This window comes from Protobothrops mucrosquamatus, unplaced genomic scaffold (genome assembly GCF_001527695.2).
Source record: "Protobothrops mucrosquamatus isolate PMUCROS unplaced genomic scaffold, P.Mucros_1.0 scaffold1644, whole genome shotgun sequence".
NCBI lineage: Eukaryota > Metazoa > Chordata > Lepidosauria > Squamata > Viperidae > Protobothrops > Protobothrops mucrosquamatus.
The window spans coordinates 54,016-79,561 of NW_015387803.1; the positions used below are offsets into that span (position 1 = coordinate 54,016).

Sequence of the window (25,546 nt, forward strand, 5' to 3'; positions counted from 1 at the left end):
CATCTTATTTGGTGGCACTCAGAATCGCCAGAGCGATGAAACCTCACACCATTGCTGAGGAGTTACTGTTGCCAGCAGCCAAAGACATGGTTCGACTTATGATCGGAGACGAATTTGTGACGAAATTGAATCCAATTTCCTTGTCCAATGACACTGTCCGCAGAAGAATAGATGACATGTCTGCTGATATTCTTGATCAAGTAATCCAAGAAATTAAATCTGCTCCACTTCCAATATTTAGTATCCAGCTTGATGAATCTACAGACGTTGCAAACTGTTCCCAGTTACTGGTTTACGTGAGGTATATTAACAATGGCGACTTTAAAGACGAGTTTCTGTTTTGCAAACTTCTTGAAACATTTCTGAAAGAACATAACATATCTTGGGAAAGGTTTGTGGTGTTTGCACAGATGGTGCTCCAGCTATGCTAGGATGTAGATCTGGATTTCAACGTTTGGTACTGAATGAGTCACCAAAAGTCATCGGAACTCACTGTATAATTCATCGGCAAATCTTAGCAACAAAGACGCTGCCACAAGAATTACGAGAAGTAATGAAAAGCGTCATAAATTATGTCAACTTTGTAAAGGCAAGCAGCTTAAACACACAATTGTTTTCACAACTGTGCAACGAGTTGGATGCGCCAAACAATGTTCTGCTATTTCACACTGAAGTGAGATGGTTGTCGAAAGGAAAAGTTTTAAAACGTGTTTTTGAGCTTCGTGATGAACTCAAAACATTTTTTATTCAGAAAGCAAGACCGCAGTTTGAAGCTATTTTCAGCGATAACAGTGAACTGCAGAAAATAGCTTACTTGGTTGACATCTTTGCCATCTTGAATGAGTTAAATTTATCACTGCAAGGACCAAATGCAACGTGCCTTGATTTGTCTGAAAAGATCCGATCATTCCAAATGAAGCTGCAGCTTTGGCAAAAAAAATTGGATGAAAATAAATTTTACATGTTGCCTACCTTATCTGCTTTCTTTGAGGAACATGACATTGAACCAGACAGCAGGATTACATTGATAAATTCTGTTAAAGAACACCTGCGTATGCTTGCAGATGAAACCTCATCGTACTTTCCAAATCTACCTGACACCCCATTTGCACTTGCCAGAAGCCCATTCACAATCAATGTTGAAAATGTTCCTGAGACAGCACAAGAGGAGTTCATTGAACTTATTAACAGCGATGCAGCGAAAACTGATTTCTCCACAATGCCAGTTACAAAATTCTGGATCAAATGTTTGCAGTCATATCCTGTTCTGTCTGAGATTGTGTTGCGCCTTCTTCTTCCATTTCCAACAACATATCTGTGTGAAACAGGGTTTTCCAGCTTGTTGGTTATCAAGTCTAAATACAGAAATAGACTTCTTGTGGAAGATGATCTTCGGTGTGCTCTTGCAAAGACTGCCCCGAGAATTTCTGATCTGGTGAAAAATAAGCAACCTCAACCTTCACACTGATGTTGGCTTTTTACACATACTGTTGAAAAATGTAGCAATGTAGTTTACTGTTGTTATATTAAGACTGTTACCCATGCTACACCATGCTTCAAGACAAAATTTCATTTTTTTGTAATTAAAAATAAATATTTAACAATATATAATTACATATTGTTTTTGTGATTAATCACTATGCTTTAATTATGTTCAATGCAAATACATCCTGCATATCAGATATTTACATTGCGATTCATAACAGTAGCAAAATTACAGTTATGAAATAGAAACGAAAATAATTTTATGGTTGGGGGTTACCACAACATGGTGGCCACGCCCACTTGGTGGCCACACCCACTTGGCCACGCCCCTGGCACCCAGCGATGTATAAGTGGTTGGGGGTCACCACAACATGGGGAACTATATTATGGGGTCACGGCATTAGAAAGGTTGAGAACCACTGATTTAAGCTCACTACTACTGCTTCAGTGACTCCATCCATCCACCTCATTTTACATTTTATCAAAGGCCAATTATGAATCCTTGCTGAATCCCTTGAACTAGTAGCTTCCTGAAAAATGGTTTGAAGAAGCTTCAGACAAATGCACAAAAAGTACCGTATTTTTCGCTCTATAAGACGCACTTTTTCCCCCAAAAAAGATGGGGGAAAATGTCTGTGCATCTTATGGAGCGAATGCCGCCTCCCACCGCACCGCTCCGCGTCCCGTGCCTCCGTGTCTCAAGCCTCTGTGGCACAGAACTGCTGGCGTTATGCTTGGGCGGAAGACTTTTTCTTTTACAGATGGGGCAGGTGGGCCTGACATTCGCGCGCAGGCAGGACCCCGCCCGCCGAGCCACCGCTTCCCCATCGCCCTCCACGCCAGCCGTCTCCGTCTCCAGACCTCCCAGCTGATGGGCGCAGGTCCGGGGGTCGCCAGCTGACGGGCGCAGGAGTTCGGCGCTGCAGCGGCCTCCCCTTTGCCCTCCGCACCGGCCAAAGCGTTGCCTGACATTCCAGCTGATGGGCGCAGGTCCGGGGATCGCCAGCTGACGGGCGCAGGAGGTAGGTGCCGCCGCGGCGTCCCAGCCGCTTGCTTCTTCGGCTGGAGCAATTGCAAGGGCTTGCATGGTCGCCGGCGGCGGGGAGCGCGTCAGCGGCCCTTGGGGACCATGCAAGCCCTTGCAATTGCTCCAGCCGAAGAAGCAAGCGGCTGGGAGGGCGCGGCAGCGCCTACCTCCGGTGCCCGTCAGCTGGCGACCCCCGGACCTGCGCCCGTCAGCTGGAATGTCAGGCAACACTTTGGCCGGTGCGGAGGGCGAAGGTGAGGCCGCTGCAGCGCCGAACTCCTGCGCCCGTCAGCTGGCGACCCCCGGACCTGCGCCCGTCAGCTGGGAGGTCTGGAGACGGAGACGGCTGGCGTGGAAGGCGATGGGGAAGCGGTGGCTCGGCGGACGGGGTCCTGCCTGCGTGCGAATGTCAGGCCCACCCGCCCCATCTGTAAAAGAAAAAGTCTTCCGCCCAAGCATAACCTTTAAGGATTTTAAGGATCTTTGATAGGGAGAGAGAAATAGAGGGAGAGAAAGAGGGAAAGAGAAATAGTATAGTACCGGTATGTGCGTCTTATGGTCAGGTGCATCTTTTAGAGCGAAAAATACGGTAAATTCATGATGGCCTCTCAGATAACTAACAGAATGACCATGCCTGGTTATTGTACACAGTTAATGCATGGAGAAATGTTGGTCATGTTCCTGTTCTGTATGTGATGGATTGATAAATATGAACCTATCTGACTTGGCATTAGTGTGTACTCTTTTTGAAAATACAGTTACTTGCCTCAGATAGCATTTATATTGGTATTTCTGTATATTGAATGATGATATTAATGGCACCTTTTTGATTTTGTACTTTGGTATATATAATACTTGATAAATACCAAGTTCTTCTTCTACAGAAGGTGTTCCTTTGGGCAATTCAGAAGCAGATCGACAGTTATTGGAAGCAGCAAAGGCAGGAGATGTAGACACAGTAAAGGTAAGACAATTTGTTGCAAAAAAAAAAAAGTAATATCTAACAAGGAAAGCAGATCAGCTTGGGTTAATCTTAAATCTTCGAAGATAGAAAAATTGAAAAACAAATCCCACTGCATCTTAACCGGTTTGAAACAATCTCAGGTTTAAAACAACTAATTTATAGGCAACTACAGATCAGTTGCTTTGGAAAGATGCATTTTTTTTAAAAAAGGCCACAAAACGACCTGAGAAATTGTATTTGCATTATATTAGGGCAATTGTAATTTTCCAGTTAGGTCTTTCCCTATTCAAATATATTTTGGATGTCAGAAAAGATTGCCAAGATTTCCCTGCATCATCTTAGAAATGTATGTAACCATTGCTAATGAGAATAGTCAGTGTGATGAAGATACAGGATGAACCTTGCACATTGATGATATGGTAATAGACCCCAACTGGTATTTGAGATATTGATTTGTTTTTAGCAACTCTAAAAAAAAAAAAAAACATGCTCCATGACCTTCATAAGAGTCATTTTTGTCATTTTCATATTCCTGTTGGTTAAGGTTTAATGTGGATATGTACTCAAAATTTGAAACAGTTTTTAAACACCAAACATATTTTTTTTTATCATTTTTGAAGTGTTTCATTATGAATTATTTTGGGCTTGAAATACTCCCAAAATGATTGAAGTACCCGGTTTTCAGTCTCAAAAAGGGCACTTCCTGTTCAGGGCAGTTCTTATTAAAGAATATGCACACCATTTTCTGGTGCACTTGAGGTCCAGTTTACTTTATTTCAATGAATCACTAAATACCTAAGCTGACTAAACAGTTCTTTCCCAGTATTCTTTCACAATAAAAGGCTGAACTAAGAAGCTGCTTCCCATTTACTTTCCCTTCTCTACATAGTCCCTTCATGCTCTCTGAAAATATGTTCAGGAGAGTTGGGAGACATTTTTGAGTAATAGAGAAAGGAAACTTCAGAATTGGGAAGAAGGTATATAGCAAAAATAAGTCCATCAGTTATTTAGTGGGACCCCAGGATTTTACCTAGCTTTTTGGCTTCTGCCTAGTATACCAGAATAGCTTGTGTGCTCTTCTATGTTCTTGGAATGTGATATCAGTAACATTTGGAGCAGAGGGATGTCTTTTTAAAGTATAAGAATTAAATCATTCAATGTTCCAGATTGGACTTTTAAGATAGTATTGGTGGTATCAGAAATATAAAGCAGGACGATTGAGGATTTGATGCTGTAATTCAGGGGTCCCCAACCTATGATCCGCAGCCCAGTGCCAGGCTGTGGCTTGTTGGTCTCTGGGCTGTGGGAATAGCTGGCGAGACACCCACCCCCCGCAGTAGCGCTGCCACAGGGGCACTAGAGGCCCCGTTTGTGCATGTGCGGGGGCACTAGCACTGTCACCAGTGTCCCACGGGTGCCAACGGCCCATTTGCATGTGCACGCAGGCACCAGCAGCCTGTTTGCACAGGTGGCAGCGCCCCATTTGCACATGCATGTGGGCACCAGTGTACTGCCACAGGTGCACATGGTGTACTTGTGCATGCGTGCACGCTAGCACTGCCACCGTGGGCACCCATTTATGCATGCGCACGTGAGCCGCACGCACATTTCCCTGCTCCTCCCTTTCCTTCCGGGCCGCCAAACTGGAAAGGTTGGGGAGCTCTGCTGTAATTTCTATGCTGCTTCAGTCTAAGCAATTCAGTGTGACTTAAAAAAATTCAATACAAGCAAAAGAATCAACATTTTACTTTTTAAACAAGGAACACATGATTAGTAGTATATACCTAAAGTGTTTATATCTTGCCCAGAGATTGTCTCATTCATTCCTTCAGTCCTCAGAGGCTCATGGAAGGAGCCAGTTATTCCACAAGATGGGAGCTCCCACAGAGAATATCCATGTCCAAGTCTCCTGCTGCTGGATTTCCTGATGGGAAGGGGGATTTTCAGTATGTACTTTCTGTTTGTACATATCGGGTGGGGAGATTCTGCCATTAATGTTCACCTCAATTGTTGCATTCCACAGAAGTTATGCACAACACACAGTGTGAATTGCCGGGATATTGAAGGGCGCCAGTCCACTCCACTTCATTTTGCAGCAGGATACAATAGAGTGTCTGTAGTTGAATATCTTTTGCAGCATGGGGCTGATGTCCATGCAAAAGACAAAGGGTAAATATTCCACTCTGTGGTATTTGATTTACTTACTTTTTTTGTATGTTTGTTTATTTGTTTTCAGGAATGGCAAGTCTTGAAGGTCTATATTCCTAGATACTTGTAATACAAACCTTATACATAAAGCTTTGTGCAGTTAGTGCTTCATCTTTCTACATACAACATTTTTGTCTATGTATATGACAAAAATGTTGTGAGGAAGTTAATCAGTTATTTATTAGGAAAACTTATTTGCCACCCATCTCATATCCAATGAATCAGAGTGGCTCTTTGTGATGCATATTGTTAATGGAAAATTTATAAAATGACACAAATCCATTGTAATGCAGGTGTTTGGGTATAGGCCCAAAGAGGAATGGAGAATCACCTTTCTTATTCCACTTCTGTCATGATACCTGGTATCTATTATATTGTCCTTTTATCATAATACTCTTATCTGGCTAATTAATGCCCACTTCAGTGATTATATAAAATATGTGATAACTGCTTGATCAGTAGACACATATGCTGTATTTCTAATATGACTAACAGTCATTGTAATAAGTAATTTCTGAATTATGAAAGCACTTAGTCCATCAGTATACTATTATTTAAAACTTCAGATTAGCAATTTTTCCTGAAGGTTTCTGAGACATTCACAACTACTGTGCTATCTTTTTAGAGTATTGAAAATATTAGTTTATCTGAAATTTTCTGCTTTCCTTCAAAAATTTCAGTGGCCTGGTTCCTTTGCACAATGCTTGTTCTTACGGACACTATGAAGTGGCAGAACTTCTTGTTAAACATGGTGCAGTTGTGAACGTGGCTGATTTATGGAAATTCACTCCTTTGCATGAAGCTGCAGCAAAAGGAAAATATGAAATTTGTAAATTACTATTACAGGTAAGTTGCTTGAAATGCACGCATTGTGAAAGATTTATCCCATGACATCTAGAGGATGTGTTGGTGTATGTGTGTGTGTGTGTGTGTGTGAATAACATTCAAATTAATTCATAATGTTTCACGTGAATAGAGGAAATAATCTTAAGTTTTACAAGTTATGGCAGAAATGCTAGAGGGAGTGGGGTGGATTGTTGTACATTATAATGGAAATTAATATGTATTTTTTCAATTTGTTACCAAATTAGCATGGTGCTGACCCCACAAAGAAAAACAGAGATGGAAATACCCCATTAGACCTTGTTAAAGATGGTGATACAGATATTCAAGATCTCCTTAGAGGAGATGCAGCTTTGCTTGATGCTGCAAAGAAGGGCTGTTTGGCTAGGGTGAAAAAATTGTGTTCCCCTGATAATGTAAACTGTCGTGATACACAAGGCCGGCATTCTACTCCACTCCATTTAGCAGGTGAGTTCTCTTTAAAAAATATACTGATGTTGCTATATTACAATCTTCATATGGAAAAGTACGATTAGGGTTCTCGAGTAGAACCTCAAGCGTATTGATTAAGTCATTATAAAGGGTGAGCAAAATAAGTGTGTTAATAGCAATCATTATTGTTAATGATTGTCCAAGCCCTACTTCAGATATATTTGGCTTTTAATTTTGAAAAATGTCCCTCCAGACATATGAAACTTATCTTACAGAGTCGGATGTTTGGACAATATAGTTTATTCCAGCATCTGTCTATTCTGAAAAGCTGTAGGTTTCTGGGGTCTTAGATCTTGGTTTTTCCTAGCTGTTTTTACTGGTGAGGTAAAGGGTTGAACCTGGAATTTTTAATGCAAAAAACATATATCCTGCCATTGTGCTTTGCCCCATATGACTGCTGCTTGCATGGCTGCCTGCATTGAAAAAAAAGAAGTACCTGCAGTTTAATGTTCAGAAAACAGGAAAAGAAGTGGGTGATGATTTTTATAGTAATTGTTTATTCAGATACAGAATAATTTATTAAAAGTATTCGTTCTTACTGCCTCCTAGCTGGTTACAACAATTTGGAAGTTGCTGAATACCTATTACAGCACGGTGCTGATGTAAATGCACAGGACAAAGGAGGTTTAATTCCTTTACATAACGCAGCATCCTATGGGGTAAGTAGCTTGATCTTTTATTGTAAATATTTTTAAATTGTGCATCAGTTTTAAAAGAGCCTATGTAGGCCTCTTAAACCTTTTTTGGCACTGCAGCTTCAAGGCTTTTTCCTGAACTTTTTCATTTGCATATATGGATAGAAATCACTTCTATCTTGATTGTCACTAAAACAAAGCAATATAACAATGTGTCCCATCAGTAAATTTCTGAAAGATGCCAAATAGCCCTTCATGTTTTTATTATCATTATTCTTTTCCTCCTTCAGTTTAGAATAGTTTATACTAAGGGATGTTTCTACTTATACTAATGATTTAGGGTGAAAATATCATAGAATAACTTGTTTTGTTTCCATTTTGTATCTCGGAATTGAACTATGAGTTTGCTAATAGGATAAAGGAAATATACTAGTGAAAGCTACGAACACAAATTTTGTTTGGTTGTTTGCTTCCAGTGGCATGATCCATAGTCAAATTGCAGCAATTCAGTTCTTTTTAGATAGTATTATTTCACGTTGATACATTGAGATTTTATGTGCAATAAAATCTATGGTTATTTCAATTTATAGAGCAGAACATATCTATGGGCATTATTAGTGTGATATTGTGATCCAAATGATAAACTAGGAGGGACAAAACTGAGGTACAAAGTCCCATTCGGAGATGACTATCATTTCTGTTGGTCATTGGATGACCTTGGGCAAGCCAATATTTGTAAGCTTCACCTCCTTATAGAATTATAATGAATGTAAAAATGGGCAAGATAATCACATTCGTAGCCTTGGTCTCATTAAAGAAATATCAGAACTAGATTTTTCTACCTGAAGGAATGGTATATGTCTCAGTGAAATCATATTCAGTAATTTCCATAGTAATATGGAATTAATAATAAACTGGTGGGACCACAAATAGACAAAGTAATAGAAAATAAAGGAGCTAAAATGCTCTTGAATTTAGAATTCAAATAGACAAGCATTTGCCACAGAACACCCCAGACTTAAGAATTGTTGAGAAGAAAGACAAAAAAGTCTGGCTAGCTAGTGGATGTGGTAGCTCGAGACAACAGAATAAAGAGAAAGACCTGCAAATAGATGTAGAACAACTGTGGTAAAAGAAAGCAAAGACAAGTACCTTAGGTGCAATTCCAAAACATCTGGAGCACCACTTGAATACCATCAGCATTGACAAAATCACCATCAGTCAATTTCAAAAGGCAGTTTTACCTGGAACAGCCTACATCCTTTGATGATACCTCAGGCTGGAAAGTGGGAGACTGTGAGTTCAAGTCCTAACTTAATTATGAAAGCCAGTTGGATGATTTTGGGCCAATTACTCTCTTTCAGCCTAACCCACCTCACAGGGTTGTTGTGAGGAAAATAGGAAGGTGTGTTGGGTGTGTTTGCCACCTTGAGTTATTTGTAAAAATGATAAAGGCAGGATGCAAATAAATAAAATAAAAACTATCAAATAGCATATATCAATCTTAGATCCTTGGGATGAACTCAGTAGGTGGATAAAAATGCCAAATCTGGTATAAACATCTGGCTGCCTGTGGCCAATCATCATATGGAAACATTGTGTTAAGTGTGGTGTGTTTTAAACTTTCTGATATACCTGTAAGCAAAAGAATTACAGGTGAAAGTTAAAATATTAGTTCTCCTAGTCTTAGTTCTTAGTTCTCTTAGTAGTCTTAGTTCTCCTCTACTTAGTAGTCTTAGTTCTCCTCTACTCCTCTACTCCCATCCCTGGCATTCTGAGATTAAAGCGACCAGAGTATAGAGGACCAGATGATAATCAGTTGAGGGGGAAAAAAGCATTGCTAGCAGTATGCTACACATAAGCTCCTCACGATTATGTGTTTAGATGTAGTCATATTTTTTCTTATGGAAAAAGGTAGTTTTCAGGGTGGTAAGCCTTATGCAGTAAAGACATTGATGTTTTGATGTAGTTAGGTCATCTAGAACTATCCTCACTTCCTAAACGTTGATCTCAGTATACTGCAGAAAGATAATTTAGCTGTGCAGTTCAGTTTGCTATAATCAGTCAGATCTAAATTTGTAATTACTAATTTGTTTTATTCAATTCCAAAGTAATTTGAAAGAAAAGTCTAAAGCACAGCTTACTTTAAATAAGTCAACTATTCAGTTTTTCTTTACCTCTTCTTAGAATATTGCAAGGGTCTGCTGTGGCAAGGATTTGCTTTTGTGTTTGCTTCAGTACTGCTCTCCTCTGTTTTGTTTTGTTTTTACCAAAATTCTTGGCCAGATTATATTCATTTGTATATTCAAACATTGGGATTATGACTTCAACAGTCAAGAGAAGACATGCACATTGTATGTTTAAAAGGTCTGTTTGAAACTAATGTGATTGCTTTAGAAAATGTAAGGTGGCCTAAACTTATCTTTAAGGACAACTCTTTCAACCAAGAGTTTGCTTTTTCTACTTGGGGGAGGATGGCAACAAAAATACTATACCTTTTTTTTTTAATTTCCATGGGCCTAGCAAAATAATTCTAGTAAGAAATGGAGGGTGTAAGAATATATACAAAGAACAAAAACAACACCACACCACTCTTGAGGGGCTGCAGTTTAATTTGACAAAGGGTTCAAATCGTAGAAAGACGATTTGAAACTTTGCCTTCTCAAAGATCCACTCTCTAACCAAGGTTATTTGTGGTGAAAAGCAGCATTTATTAAAGATTTGTATATTGCACATTAATGTCCTGAACCAAATTATAGGAAAAAAGGTTTTTTTCCCCTGAAGATTGCACTATATAAATGTATTTTATTTTCCAGCATGTAGATGTAGCAGCTTTGCTTATAAAGTATAATGCGTGTGTAAATGCTACAGACAAATGGGCTTTCACACCTTTGCATGAAGCAGCCCAGAAAGGAAGGACACAGCTTTGTGCCTTATTATTGGCCCATGGAGCTGATCCTACTCTGAAAAACCAGGAAGGACAAACGCCATTAGACCTAGTCACCGTAAGTGATGGGAATTTTTTGAGAAGTTTGTATTAAGCTTCAGTTATTGGCTGCTGACCAGGGCAGCAGATTTGAAGGGTTAAAAACATGTAGTTACCATTGTGGACTACAAGCTCAAGCAAGGACAGCAACTCCATAAATCTTATTGAAGATGGGCATAAGGAATGTAAGTGTAGCTTTTGCAAGTACAGCGAGGGATTAAACAAGCGATTATGTGTTTTTAACATTTAAAACTAATCCATGATCCCAAAAACTACATATAAAATATCAGCCATGCTTGCTTTGTTGGAGTTTGAGCAACTTATATGTGCTCTTTGTACAAGATTCATGTTTACTGGGCTATATATGACTTGGGAATTATTAAAGATGCACAAAATCCGTTGATCCATGAACTGTATTTTCAAGAGAACTTAAAAATATTCAGTCCCCTTTGGACCTTGTTGCTCCTGGGGAATTTAGCAGTTTCTGGAAGTAAATCCAATAAAACCTGAAGCAATTTGAGTTATTCCAGCCATGGTGTTCTAGTTTGAAACATCATTCTTGGAATACCATAACCATATGCATGAATAATGTGGTTTTATTTTTTTTAAAAAAAATTGTATTAAATTTTAGGAATTAAGAATCTTAAGGCGCATAAACATAAGTGCGACAGATTATTTCTAGGACATATTTTAACCATGTGAAATGAATTTTTGTTTCAAGATGTAATATGTCTTATATCTGTAAACTGTATATGTCATGAATATACCACGAGTAATGTAAATACATTCAGTTAAGTCTAAAATCGCCCATTCATTGTTACATTTAAATTGGCACCGTTGTGCATTTAGCTGTATCCTATAAGCATTTAGTGATTTTAAATTGCTATCCTACAGCTGTGTACTCTGAAGTATGTTCCTCTGAATTCAGCAGGGCACTCTCCCAGGTAAGTTGGGTATAGGATTGTAGGTTACAAATGCAGCATTTTAATCTTTAAGCCTATGAGAGGTAGCTTAAAAAGCAAGAGAGTGATCCTGTTCAAGTTTGTAGCAGGAAATAGATTTTAATCTGACCCTTAAACAATCAGAACTAAAATTTAAGTATGACTCAGTCTTGGCATTGGAGTTACCATACTCAAGGAACCTCTGGGCCAGAATATCTGAAATGACATTGTAAGTAACAAAAAGCAAATTGGAGTAATTCAAGTAAAGCACCTGTTTACCTAACCTTGCAACTTAACTTGCATGCATTTGTGACTATTTTAACAAAATGTTATTTTTTTTTTTTTAATTTCCAGGCAGATGATGTTAGTGCACTCTTGGCAGCTGCCATGCCTGTTTCCGCCTTGCCATCTTGTTATAAGCCTCAGGTTATAAATGTGTCTCAGAATACAGGAACTTCAGCTGATTCACTTTCTTCCATGCCGTCCAGCCCATCTAATTTGTCAGCTGCCAGTAGTCTGGACAGCTTGTCTGGTAGCTTTTCTGAACTCTCAGTTGTTAATACAAACGGTGCTGAAGGAGCTTCTAATTTGGAAAAGAAAGAAGGTGAGTCTAGCATTTTCTGCTGGGTCAGCTTGAAGTTGCTAAATGAAGGGCAGTTTACTTATCCATTAAGACTAACATCTAATGATGATCTGATTAAAACTGTGTTTCTGCATCACAGATTCATATTTATTTGATATAATTTTAATACAGAATCATAGGAGGGACTGTTAATCCAACATCTTTCTCAGCGCAAGAATCCAAATGAAAGTATGTTTAAGTGATCATTTAAATAGCTATCTGTGAGTTAAATGTATCTGTGTTTGACTTGAAGCTTACATAAATGAGCAGCCATGAAAGTAATTTATTCAATTTCAAATATCTTAAGATTTTGGAAGTCTTGTGTATCTTTTTCCTGGAAAAAATTAGCATCATGAAAGTAATTAATTGGGGGCTTCGACATGTTATGTTTACTGTAGGATTTCCCTACATTCTAGCCCAAAAAAGTTTTTTAAGCTTGTTCTTATATGTAGCTAATAATAACTTTCATATTTAGTTCTCAGTGTAGATTTTAGCATCAATCAATTTGTGAGAAATCTTGGACTTGAACATTTGATTGACATACTTGAAAGAGAGCAGGTAAGTAACCGTTTTAGTTTGGAAACCAAGTAAACAATAAATTTTAAGGGAAACTGTTGCAAAATCATTGATTTAAATTTTAGCTTGGGAGAAAGCTCATAACCAGGATTTGTGGAGATTGATTATATCTTGAATTTCAAACAGCTAAGTTAAAATACTGATGAATGCACACCAGCATTCACTCTTCCATTTCCTATAGTCCCTTAAAACATTTGTTAAATTAATTAAGATACATTTTAGAGAATTGACTTTGTCTGCAAATTATTTTTGCTAGTCTTCAGGAAATATAAGGATATGAACACCGATTTACGTATATTAATTAATAATTATACCAATAATTCAAAGTTCCAATTGTGCTAAACATGAACGCATTTTTAAGGAAATGTTATTTTTATTTTTATTACATCATGTTTTACTAATAAAGTAAATTAAATTTGTTGATCCAGATAAAAAGAATTATGCAAGAAGCTTCCACATATTCAGCATCTTCTAAGGCAGCAGTCCCAACCCCCGGTCCATGGACCGGTACTGGGCTGCGGCATGCCGGCAACCGGGCCTCACAAACAAGTGAAGCCCCATCTGTGGGATGCAGGTCTGTGGAAAAACCTTTCTCCATGGAACCGGTCCCTGGTGCCCAAAAGGTTGGGGGTTGCTGTTCTAAGGCATCATTTTTGCCTCCTGTCTCATTGATCTTTTGAAGTATAATCTGGTACAATTCTCTCCCTCTTTTTTCTGGTATGGCAAATCAGAGTTCACAATTTACAATAAAATAGATTGATATTGTCCTTTGGGCTATATGGTTAGTTTGGATATATCTGTTTTGCATATGAAGAAGTAGCATTCATATCTGAGTTTCGGTTGTGTAGCTGCAAACCTTGTATGGCTTGTTGCATCTTAGAGCCCTTGTGTGAAGCATTTGAAATGTGTAATATAACACTTCCTATCCTAGCATTTCAAACTATTTTATTTTAATTAAATTTATTAGTGTTTTAACCCTAATGTTTTAAATTAGTGATAATGATAATAAAACAATAAGACACGTATCTGTTATTCAAGCAGTAGGCTGTGACATATTTTCTTAAATACATTTTAAAGAAAAACATGTTAAGATTTATTTTCAAAATGCAGAATATATTTCCATGGTTAATTAAGAAAACAAATTGTGATCCGATAATCCTTTTTGATAACCAAGGTTTTTTTTTAATTGTACTTTAATCAGACAAAGTTTTTTGTTGTTAGCATGTCATAACTATTTCACTCTTGTTTCTAAGCATTAAATAGCAGTATGGCTTCTGTAAAAACATTACCAGTTGAAATGCAAAAACCTGACCACAATTTTGAATTCTTTTAAAGAAAACTAATAATTTTAATATTTAATAATTCATTTTCTTTGCAGATAACATTGGATGTACTTGTTGAAATGGGGCACAGAGAATTAAAAGAAATTGGAATTAATGCTTATGGTCATAGACACAAAATAATTAAAGGAGTTGAGAGACTGATCTCTGGACAGCAAGGTATGTTATAATAAGTAAAATATTTAATTAAGATACATTTTATACATTTCTATAGTTCAAAATTGTAGCATTGCAGTTTTTATTTATTTTAATCACCCCCCCAAAAAGTGGGTGAGTCATCAGTACGTCTAAAATGTATTCAAGATGCAATGCTAATGTTGTCATTTCTCTTAGGTCTTAACACATATCTAACATTGAATACTTCGGGTAGCGGGACGATTCTTATAGATCTCTCTCCTGATGATAAAGAGTTTCAGTCGGTGGAGGATGAGGTATATTATTAATGTATATCTTTAAATTCTTAAACATTATGTCTAGCGTCCTTAAATACTTAAATATTATGTCTAGTATTAGTTAAATCTATTGCTATGAAATACAATAAATGTAACTGTAATTTTCCTGGTATGACTGATTCAGCAATCAACCCTGACTTCTTTGGGAACAATTAGTCATAATTTCATATTATTGTTTTCCACTCTTCAAACCCAAGGGCAGTTTACAATGTACTGTAATCACAGTTATGGTAATAGTAAATTATCTTTTGAGAGAGCCAGTTTGGTGTAGTGGTAAAGGTATCAGGCTAGAAACCAGGAGGCTTCAAGAATCAGACAAGATTGAACAGGAGAGAAAAAATGTTTTGAGATGGATTTTACTGTAGTAAGCAGTACTTGTGACTGTCTCCAAAGAATTGAAATGAGGACTAATGTAAATTTCATCCACTATCTACCTGCTTTAAATGAGAATATATGAATCTACATTTGAGATTCTGCAAAATAAGCCAATGGCAGTTTACAAATTTCCGGTAGGGAACACTGATCAATTATGAGGAAATTATTTCTAGACAAGAAAGTTTTATTCAGCTGACTTAAATTTGGATGTTTTGATTTAGATTTTATTTATATATTTGTGTATATTTTAATATTAAGATGCAAAGCACTGTACGAGAACACAGAGATGGTGGCCATGCTGGTGGAATTTTCAACAGATACAACATCTTAAAGGTAATGTGTAGGTAACTCTGGCATCCTTCTCTTAAGTGAGTAGTTAATTTTAAAAGCTGAAAGGGGTTAGGTAATGGCTTCTAAATAATGCATTATTTTTAAAGAAATTTGGGAGTTGAAATCTTTGTCTACAGCTAATTGATAACAATGATTGACATTTTAGTTGAAGTTATTCTGCTGTATGGATGATTTTTTCCTTAACATTTATTATTATTTAACATTATAATTTCATTTGAATTTGTGGTTTTAACTATATGTATACCCTTATTCAGTCATTATTATATAATGAGGGAAAAATTATTTAAACCCCTGTTGATTTTGTACATTTTCCCACTGACAAATGATCAGTCTATAATTTGAATGGTAGGTTTATTTTAACAGTGAGAGACAGAATAACAAAGAAATCCAGAAAAATTCATTTCAAAAAAGTTATAAATTGATTTGCATTTTAATGAGTGAAATAAATATTTGATCCCCTTTCAATCAGCAAGATTTCTGGCTCCCAGGTATCTTTTATACAGGTAATGAGCTGAGATTACGGTAGGAGCACTCTCTTAAATGGAGTGCTCCTAATCTCAGCTTGTTACCTGTATAAAAGACACCTGTCCAAGCAATCAATCAAATCAGATTCCAAACTCCACCATGGCCAAGACCAAAGAGCTATCCAAGGATGTCAGGGACAAGAGTGTAGACCTACACAAAGTGCCGGAACTCACACACGTCATACAACCCGTCTTGCCTATCCTAAAAGGTTCCATCCAAAAAAGGTGCCGGAACTTGGTTCTGGGTGTTCTATGACAAAAAAAGCCCTGTGGAATGGGATACAAGACTATCGTCAAGCAGCTTGGTGAGAAAGTGACAACAGTTGATGCAATTATTCGCAAATGGAAGAAACACAAAATAACTGCCAATCTCCATGCAAGATCTCACCTCATGGAGTTTCAATGATCATGAGAATGGTGAGGAATCAGCCCAGAACTGCATGGGAGGATCTTGTCAATGATCTCAAGGCAGCTGGGACCATAGTCACCAAGAAAACAATTGGTAACACACTACGCCATAAGAACACCATCCCCACCATCAAACACGGAGATGGAAACATTATACTTTGGGGGTGTTTTTCTGCTAAAGGGACAGGACAACTTCACCAGATCAAAGGGACAACGGACAGGCCCATGTGCCGTCAAATCTTGGGTGAGAACCTCTTTCCCTCAGCCAGGGTATTGAAAATGGGTCGTGGATGGGTATTTCAGCATGGCAATGACCCAAAACACACTGCCAAGGGAACAAAGGAGTGGCTCAAGAAGAAGCACATTAAGGTCCTGGAGTGGCCTGGCCATTCTCCAGACCTTAATCCCATAGAAAATCTGTGGAGGGAGCTGAAGCTTTGAGCTGCCAAACATCAGCCTCAAAACCTCCATTACTTGGAGAGGATCTGCAAAGAGAAGTGGGACAAAATTGAAAGATAAAAAGGACAAGTATTGAAAGTGGAAAGAGGGGCACATAACTAAGTCAGAATATCAGCAAATAGCCCGAGTCTGCAAAGATGAAGTGAGGAAAGCCAAGGCTCAAAATGAACTAAGGCTTGCGACCAAAGTCAAAAATAACAAAAAAAACCTTCTTTCAACATGTAAAAAACAAGAAAAAAATGAAGGAAATGATTGGTCCATTAGTGGGTGAAAGTGGCAAGAAGGTGACAAGCAACAGGGAGAAAGCAGAACTACAGTATTTAACTCGTTTTTTGGATCTGTCTTTACACAAAGGGAAAAAACAGACCAACCTATCAAAAATAGTGCCATAAAAAACAGAATAGAAACACAAGTTAAGATAGGCAAGAAAATGGTAAGTGAGCACCTGTCCAGCCTAGACGAGTTCAAATCTCCAGGACCAGATGGATTACACCCCAAGATTCTCAAGGAACTGGCAGATGTGATCTCAGAACCACTGAACTATATTTTTCAAAGATCTTGGAGCACTTGGAGCTGGCAGGAATAGCCAACACTCCAGAAGACAGGCTTAAGATACAGAAGGATCTGGACAGACTTGAACACTGGGCACTATCTAACAAAATGAAATTCAATGGCGAAAAAAGCAAGGTTCTACATTTAGGCAAGAAAAACCAAATGCACAGGTATAGTATAGGGGGTACCTTGCTCAATAGTAGTAACTGAGAGGGACCTCAGTGTCCTAGTGGACAGTCATCTAAATATGAGCCAGCAGTGTGATGCAGCTGCCAAAAACGCCAACACAGTGCTAGGCTGCATTAACAGAGGGATAGAATCAAGATCACATGAAGTGTTAATACCACTTTACAATGCCTTGGTAAGGCCATACATGGAATACTGCATCCAGTTTTGGTCACTGTGATGTAAAAAAGATGTTGAGGAACATATAAGTAACGGCTGCTGGAATTGGGTATGTCTAGTTTAATGAAGAGAAGGACGAGGGGGGACATGATAGCAGTGTTCTCAGGGGCTGCCACAAAAAAGAGGGAGTCAAGCTATTCTCCAAAGCGCCTGAAGGCAGGACAAGAAGCAACGAATGGAAACTAATCAAGGAGAGAAGCAACCTAGAACTAAGGAGAAACTTCCTGACAGAACAATTAACCAGTGGAACAACCTGCCTCCAGAGGTGGTGAATGCTCCAACACTGGAAGTTTTTAAGAAGAGACTAGACAGCCATTTGTCCAAAATGGTATAGGGTTTCCTACCTGAGCAGGGGGTTGGACTCGATGACCTCCAAGGTCCCTTCCAACTTTACTATTATTATTATTATTATTATTATTAAAATCCCTCCTAAGATGTGTGCAAACTTGGTGGCCAACTACAAGAAACGTTTGACTGCTGTGATTGCCAACAAGGGTTTTGCCACCAAGTACTAAGTCATGTTTTGCGAAGGAGTCAAATACTTATTTCATTCATTAAAATGTAAATCAATTTATAATTTTTTTGAAATCCGTTTTTCTGGATTTTTTTGTTGTTATTCTGTCTCTCACTGATAAAATAAACCTACCATTCAAATTATAGACTGATCATTTCTTTGTCAGTGGGCAAACATACAAAATCAGTAGGGGATCAAATAATTTTTTCTCTCACTGTATCTGAAAAATATAAATATGATTAATTCAAATGCAAATAATAGGTAGTCCTCAATTTAGGACCAGTTGCTTAGTGTCCATTTTGACATTATGATGGACCACCCCCCTCAAAAGCTACTTACAGTTGGCATCCCCCCCAAAGTCACAAGACTATTTTGGGCGCTCGGTTATAAGTTGAAGACTACCTATAGTTAAAATTTTAGTTTTAGATAAGGTTTTAGATTATCAAGAGTTCTAGAAAAAGAAACGTTATATTACCAGTAAGGATTTATTTAAGGAAGAATTATGATCTCTTCATTCCATATTTCATTGCATAGTGCCATTACTATTAGAAGGTATGGAAGAAGATTGACTGAAATTTTGGATTTTTTTCTCCCTAGATACAAAAAGTATGTAACAAAAAGCTTTGGGAAAGATACACTCATAGGAGGAAAGAGGTTTCTGAAGAGAATCATAATCATGCTAATGAAAGGATGTTGTTCCATGGTATTTCATTTTGTCTAAAAGTTATATTGTATTTCTTCAGATGATTTCAGTATATTGTTCATTGTTAGAAATTCTGATTGTTGTATATACAAGATCTTTATTGACTTTTAACCAATAATTGATTAATTGGTATAGTAAAAGAGTTCTTGTGCAACTCAATTCAAATCCTGTTAGAGAATTTCCAGAGTATGTAGCCTGTAAATACATAACTATATATACATTGATTCAAAATAACCAGACTGTAATGATATCTGTCAGGCACAAACAACCAGATCCACGCCTGTAGAGTTCAAACTAGCTATTTTATTGTTCTCTGCCTATAATACAGGAATCTCCCTCAACAGGCAGCTTTCACCTGGGAAAGACCAAATAAGACTCAAAGGCATGGAAAGGAGGGGTCAGACCTTGCCCTGTCATGTTTATATAACAAATTCAGGCTAATTCCCTGCTTACACCCCCCCCCCACACACACACACACATTCCGCTGGATTGGGATGGTTACTCTCCAACAATATCACAATATATATATTATCTAAAGAGGTTGGATCACAATGTGCATTTCCAGTGTCTCCAACAGCCCTATATAAAACTGAATCTTTAGTTGTTGTGTATGCCTAATTTAGAATCAGGTGTTAGTTCTATAGCACAATCATAGATTTGCAGACCTCAAACCAAACTTGTCTCTAATGCATTAAATCAATGCTAATTAAGGAATATGTAGATTAGTTGTAACCATATCAGATTTTCGTATCATGTTCTTCCTCCACCTCCATTCCCAATATTTAATTCAGTCACAGTTCTTTTCTGGGCTAAAAATTCAAGTGTGTTTTTCTGCATAAGTGGCAAAAACTTTATGTTTAAATATGGTAAAAATACTTCCATTCGAAGAATATAAAAACCACTTTTTGTTTTATATTCAGGCTCTCCTTTTGTGAATGCAATTATTCATAAAGGCTTTGATGAGAGGCATGCCTACATAGGAGGAATGTTTGGAGCAGGAATTTATTTTGCTGAAAATTCTTCCAAAAGCAACCAGTATGTCTATGGTATTGGTGGTGGCACAGGTTGCCCCATTCACAAAGATAGGTCCTGTTACATCTGCCATAGGTAAGTTATATTTATTTTTATAGCTACATGCTCCTTTTCAGAGAATCTGACTTGGCACACAGATTTCAGTGGATCTAAACAAATAAAATAACAGGAAAAACCAAATGCACAGGTATAGAATAGGTGGTACCTGGCTCAATAGTTGTTACTATGAGAGAGATCCAGTTGTCCTAGTGAACCACCACTTAATGAGCTAGGAACGTGCTATAGAGGCCAAAAAAGCCAGTGCAGTCCCAGGTTCCATCAACCTGGGATCGAGAGTATCGAGATCACATGAAGTGATAGTACCTCTTTATACTGCGCTGGTGTGACTACACGTAGAATACTGCATCCAGTTTTGTATCGCCTAATACAGTGCTGAGACTGTCTAGTCCAGAGGTAGGCAACTGTGGCTCTTTTATGACTCATGGACTTCAACTCCCAGAATAGCTGGCTCAGGAATTCTGGGAGTTGAAGTCCATGAGTCATAAAAGAGCCAAGGTTGCCTACCTCTGATCTAGTCTAACAAAGAGAAGGACTAGAGGTGACATGATAGCAGTCTTCCAATATTTGAGGGCCTGTCAGAGAAGTGCAATCAACTATTCTCCAAAGTACCCTGGGGCAAGCAAGAAGTAGCAGTTGGAAGATTAATCGGTGAGAGATCCAACTTAGAATTAAGGAAAAATTTCCTGACAGTCAGGAACAATGAATAACAGCTTGCCTCCAGAAGGTTTGTGCGCTCCTTCACTAGAGGTTTCCAAGAAGAGGTCTCTGCTACAGGAGTAGTTGAATGGAAAGAGAAAGGCATTTTAATTGATTAAAATAATGTTTATTATTTTAACAAACTGCTACCCACAATGTTTGCATAGTACTCAGGGTTACTTTTCTCACTGGATTTTTTTTTACACGTTTAATAATGAAATACTTCTCTTGTTTAATATATAGGCAGTTGCTTTTTTGCCGGGTAACTTTGGGCAAATCATTCCTACAGTTCAGTGCCATGAAAATGGCTCATTCTCCCCCAGGACACCATTCAGTTACTGGACGACCTAGTGTGAATGGGCTAGCTTTAGCAGAATATGTCATCTACAGAGGAGAACAGGTAATGTATTTGGGATTGTAAATATTGGAATGTACGATATTCACTGATCTGGAAACGGAATATTATGAAGAAGGTCTCACTTTGAAACATGTCAAAGGTCTTTAATCTAGATCCTGGACGTTGTATTCATGGGTCAGCAAATCTTGCACATCTAATAAACACATGTTTTTCTTAAATGTATGAAAATTCATAATTCACATTTTTTTATTTTGCTTTACCCTTAATTTGTAGCATACTTTTTGGTCCCTAGGATGTCACTTGTTAGCAGTAATATGCCTGCAAATATCATTTTGGGTTTTATTTTATTTTTTAAACTAAAATAATGAAATGGGAGTGTGGACATATTACAAAACAAAGTACAGTATTTTTAGAACTTCTCTGGGTCCCAAAGGTGTTTTTAGAAAATAAAAAGGATGGCTAGTAGCTCATTTGAAAATGTTACCACAAAAGATAAGCTGAGCTTTTAATGCATTGCCTTTTCTTATAAATCACTGAGAGCCTACCTAGAATAGAGTAGCATAGATATCTTGGTAATAAGACTTCTGGTTCCGCCTCATAGCAACGCAGCCAGTGGATCACGGGGCTCCTCACCCCATGGCTGATTTCGCCCTGCCAGACAATCATTAAAGTTTGGGAGACAAAAAATACCAAACTTGATTTTTTTTATTCCCAACAACATTCACAAAAATACAGGAAAAACTCCTGGGCAAGTTGAATACACTAATTTGGAAAACTATTATAGAGCGTATTTTTCACTCTATAAGACGCACATACCGGTACTATACTATTTCTCTTTCCCTCTTTCTCTCCCTCTATTTCTCTCTCCCTCTCAAAGATCCTCAAAATCCTTAAAGGTTATGCTTGGGCGGAAGACGTTTTCTTTTACAGATGGGGCGGGTGGGCCTGACATTCACGCGCAGGCAGGACCCCGCCCGCCGAGCCACCGCTTTCCCATCGCCCTCCATGCCAGCCGTCTCCGTCTCCAGACCTCCCAGCTGACGGGCGCAGGTCTGGGGCTCGCCAGCTGACGGGCGCAGGAGGTAGGCGCCGCCGCGGCCTCCCAACTGCGCCACCGCGGCCTCCCAGCCGCTTGCTTCTTCGGCTGGAGCAATTGCAAGGGCTTGCATGGTCGAATCCTGCGCGCAAATGTCAGGCCCAACCGACCATGCAAGGGCTTGCATGGTCGCCAGCGGCGGGGGAGCGTGTCAGCGGCCCTGGGGGACCATGCAAGCCCTTGCAATTGCTCCAGCCAAAGAAGCAAGCGGCTGGGAGGCCGCGGCGGCACGGTTGGGAGGCTGCGGCAGCGCCTACCTCCTGCACCCATCAGCTGGCGAGCCCCGGACCTGCGCCCATCAGCTGGGAGGTCTGGAGACGGAGCCGGCTGGCGTGGAGGGCGATGGGAAAGCGGTGGCTCGGCAGGCACAGGAGGTAGGCGCGCGCGAATCCTGTGCACGAATGTCAGGCCCACCCGACCATGCAAGGGCTTGCATGGTCGCCAGCGGCGGGGAGCGCGTCAGCGGCCCTTGGGGACCATGCAAGCCCTTGCAATTGCTCCAGCCGAAGAAGCAAGCGGCTGGGAGGCTGCGGCGGCGCGGTTGGGAGGCCGCGGCGGCGCCTACCTCCTGCGCCCATCAGCTGGCGAGCCCCGGACCTGTGCCCGTCAGCTGGGAGGTCTGGAGACGGAGACGGCTGGCGTGGAGGGTGATGGGGAAGCGGTGGCTCGGCGGGCGGGGTCCTGCCTGCGCGCGAATGTCAGGCCCACCCGCCCCATCTGTAAAAGAAAACGTCTTCCGCCCAACATAACGCCAGCAGTTCTGTGCCACAGAGGCTTGAAACACGGAGGCGCGGGATGCGGAGCGGCGCGGTGGGAGGCGGCATTCGCTCCATAAGACGCACAGACATTTTCCCCCATCTTTTGGGGGGGAAAAGTGCGTCTTATAGAGCGAAAAATACGGTACTTGGCAAAAGAAGAAGGCTAGAATCAGATTTGAGAGATCTAATGCGATCTACCTGAGGAAGTACTATATGATTAAACACTTGTTTGAATATGATTAAAAGGGTAGATAAATTATGGATATAAAGGGGTCTCGTAGTAAGAGAGATAAGACATACAAGTAGTATAGTAATTTTTATAATATATGAAATGTGAAAATATTGGGGTGGTGAATACGAATGAAACGGTTGGATATTTAAAGGTTACTAACTTTGAGAAAACTATGACTGATATAAATGGTTTGAATACAGAGGAAAAATTAAGTTTAAATAAGAATTTTGAAAACAGGACATAGTGATTTAATAAGATGATTATTATAAATGCAACTGAAATATATGATAAAAAAGATGCTATGTGCTGATGTTACTGTTATTTGTATAAATACAAGAAAAAGGTTTATATTTAACTTTATATGTACTGAATTTTAAGAATGATATTTGCTAAATGTTGATAGAAGAATACCATTGGATGAAGATAAGATCAAAGAAATATATCACTAATTAACATATTGATTATGGAATTATAGAATTAATCATTATTGATTGTTTTTTAAACATTGAACTTAGACAACATGCTGTTTACTAAGCACTAAAGAATATTATTGGAAAAATTAATAAAATACATTAAAAAAAAGATATTTTGGTAATAAATAAATAAACTTGGGACGCGGAAAGAATTTTGGGAATTATTTAATTACTTGCAGATATTCCCTATAGCAGGCATGTCGGCGGGCCGGATGCATCACGCCAAAACCGCACCTACCCCATTGCCGGCAGTGGGGGAAAAGTTGCGATACGTCGCATGACGTTGCAAGTTTGACATGCCTGCCCTATAGTATCATTTTGACCATGGGCCTTTCATGACAGCCATTTTGTGAATATGCTATTTATCTTTCAAAACTGCAAATACCCCACTGGACCAAAAATAATGGGGACTTCTGGCACTGATTTGGCAGATTCTTGTTTTCAGTAAAGTTTATTTCAATATTAAATGAGTATAGTTAAAGCAATAATTCTGTTTCTTCATTCAAAACTGGTCCATTACATATCTTTTAACTATTTTAACTTGCCATACATATTTTTCGCCACCAATATTTGGTTTCACTTACTGTAAATATTTTGACCACCAATAATATCTTTTTTAAAATGTGAAGAAATAATAATCTCACTTTTATCTTTCAGGCCTATCCAGAATATTTGATTACCTACCAGATTGTGAAGCCTGAAATTGCCACAGAAGCTTGAAACTCCAGCTATTTTACAAAGATCAAATTTAGCAGTACTCTTAATTACTAATATATACACTTATATTGTTCCTTCCCCTCTTCCCCAACTTGGTGGTAGAAAATGTGAATAAAATCTAACATTTTTGACAGATGAAGCTTTAATAACTGTATAGTAAGTTTTCTAAAAATTCAGAAACTTTTTCAGCACTTTAACAGATCTCATTCCAGGTGACACTGGTTTGTCTGTACTAAATTATAAAACAGATATTAACTTGAACTTTGTTTTCTATTTGCCATTTCAGTGAAACCTAACAAAATGTTGCTATACAGGAACTCATTTTATTAAAACTGTGTTCTTTAAAACAGTACATTTACACAGAGAACGATTGCATTTGTAAAACTGTAAATAAGAACTTTTCTACTAGCCTGATATTTATTTGCATTGTATTTGTAAAATGTTTCAGAACTGCAGTACATGGAAAACTTCATTTAAATTTCACACACACACACACACAGTGTCTGCATTTCATCCCAAGCAGCTGTGAAAAGGACCTCTTGAAAGTCTTGCATCATTTGGCTTTTCTTCAGTTAGTTGAGTTTAATGGAGGAAAATGTATTCCAGGAGATTGTTCCAGATTGTGCACATTCCTGAGGAATCTAGTAAACATTCCACTTACTCATCATATTGATCACTACTTAAAATATCTTTTGAATGGGGATAAGTTAGCTGATTATTTGTCTAATGTAGAGAAACTTTTTGATTCTTATTATAACAGGGTATTTAAGATTGAACAAGCATATCTTCTTGATTTCTGTTTTGGTATAAAATGGTATGCTATAAAATCAAAATGAATCTTGCATACGGGACAAAGGGGATACCCACACCCTTCAAAATACTGAAAACTTTTTCACACAACCTTTTCTAAAATGTAGTTTCCTTATTCCTTCAGTTCAATCAAGATATTTTTCATCTTTACAGGTTCATATGTAAAATATATATCTGTATATATATATATATATATATATATATATATATATATATATATATATATATATATATATAATATTCAATTTTTTCCATTGATCCAATTTTAAATGAGGCAGTTAATTGCAGTTCTTCAACCTTTCAGACCATGTCCCATGATGTATTTTTAATTATAGATCATTCATACATTATGGTTTTTTAACAATTGCCAAGAGTGCTTAAATTGTCTGGTTCATATGGTATCTTAGATTTGAGTCTTAAATAATTTGCAGTGCACGTGTAGTCAGTGCATG

At 38.4% G+C, this 25,546-nt stretch overlaps 1 protein-coding gene across 1 annotated transcript in view; it reads left to right on the forward strand.

The window, feature by feature from the left end:
• The window catches only part of TNKS2 (tankyrase 2), a 60,955-nt gene extending 35,657 nt beyond the window's left edge, over positions 1–25,298 (forward strand). Inside the window, exons 13-27 of the mRNA XM_015822686.1 lie at positions 3,397–3,476; positions 5,500–5,645; positions 6,365–6,530; positions 6,776–6,995; positions 7,569–7,678; positions 10,471–10,659; positions 11,936–12,185; positions 12,679–12,761; positions 14,158–14,278; positions 14,453–14,550; positions 15,205–15,279; positions 18,757–18,862; positions 19,783–19,969; positions 20,894–21,050; positions 24,225–25,298. Of these exons, the coding sequence (XP_015678172.1) occupies positions 3,397–3,476; positions 5,500–5,645; positions 6,365–6,530; positions 6,776–6,995; positions 7,569–7,678; positions 10,471–10,659; positions 11,936–12,185; positions 12,679–12,761; positions 14,158–14,278; positions 14,453–14,550; positions 15,205–15,279; positions 18,757–18,862; positions 19,783–19,969; positions 20,894–21,050; positions 24,225–24,287 (2,051 nt within the window). The 3' untranslated portion in view covers positions 24,288–25,298. The remainder of the gene's footprint in view (positions 1–3,396; positions 3,477–5,499; positions 5,646–6,364; positions 6,531–6,775; positions 6,996–7,568; positions 7,679–10,470; positions 10,660–11,935; positions 12,186–12,678; positions 12,762–14,157; positions 14,279–14,452; positions 14,551–15,204; positions 15,280–18,756; positions 18,863–19,782; positions 19,970–20,893; positions 21,051–24,224) is intronic.
• The last annotated feature ends 248 nt before the right edge of the window (positions 25,299–25,546 follow it).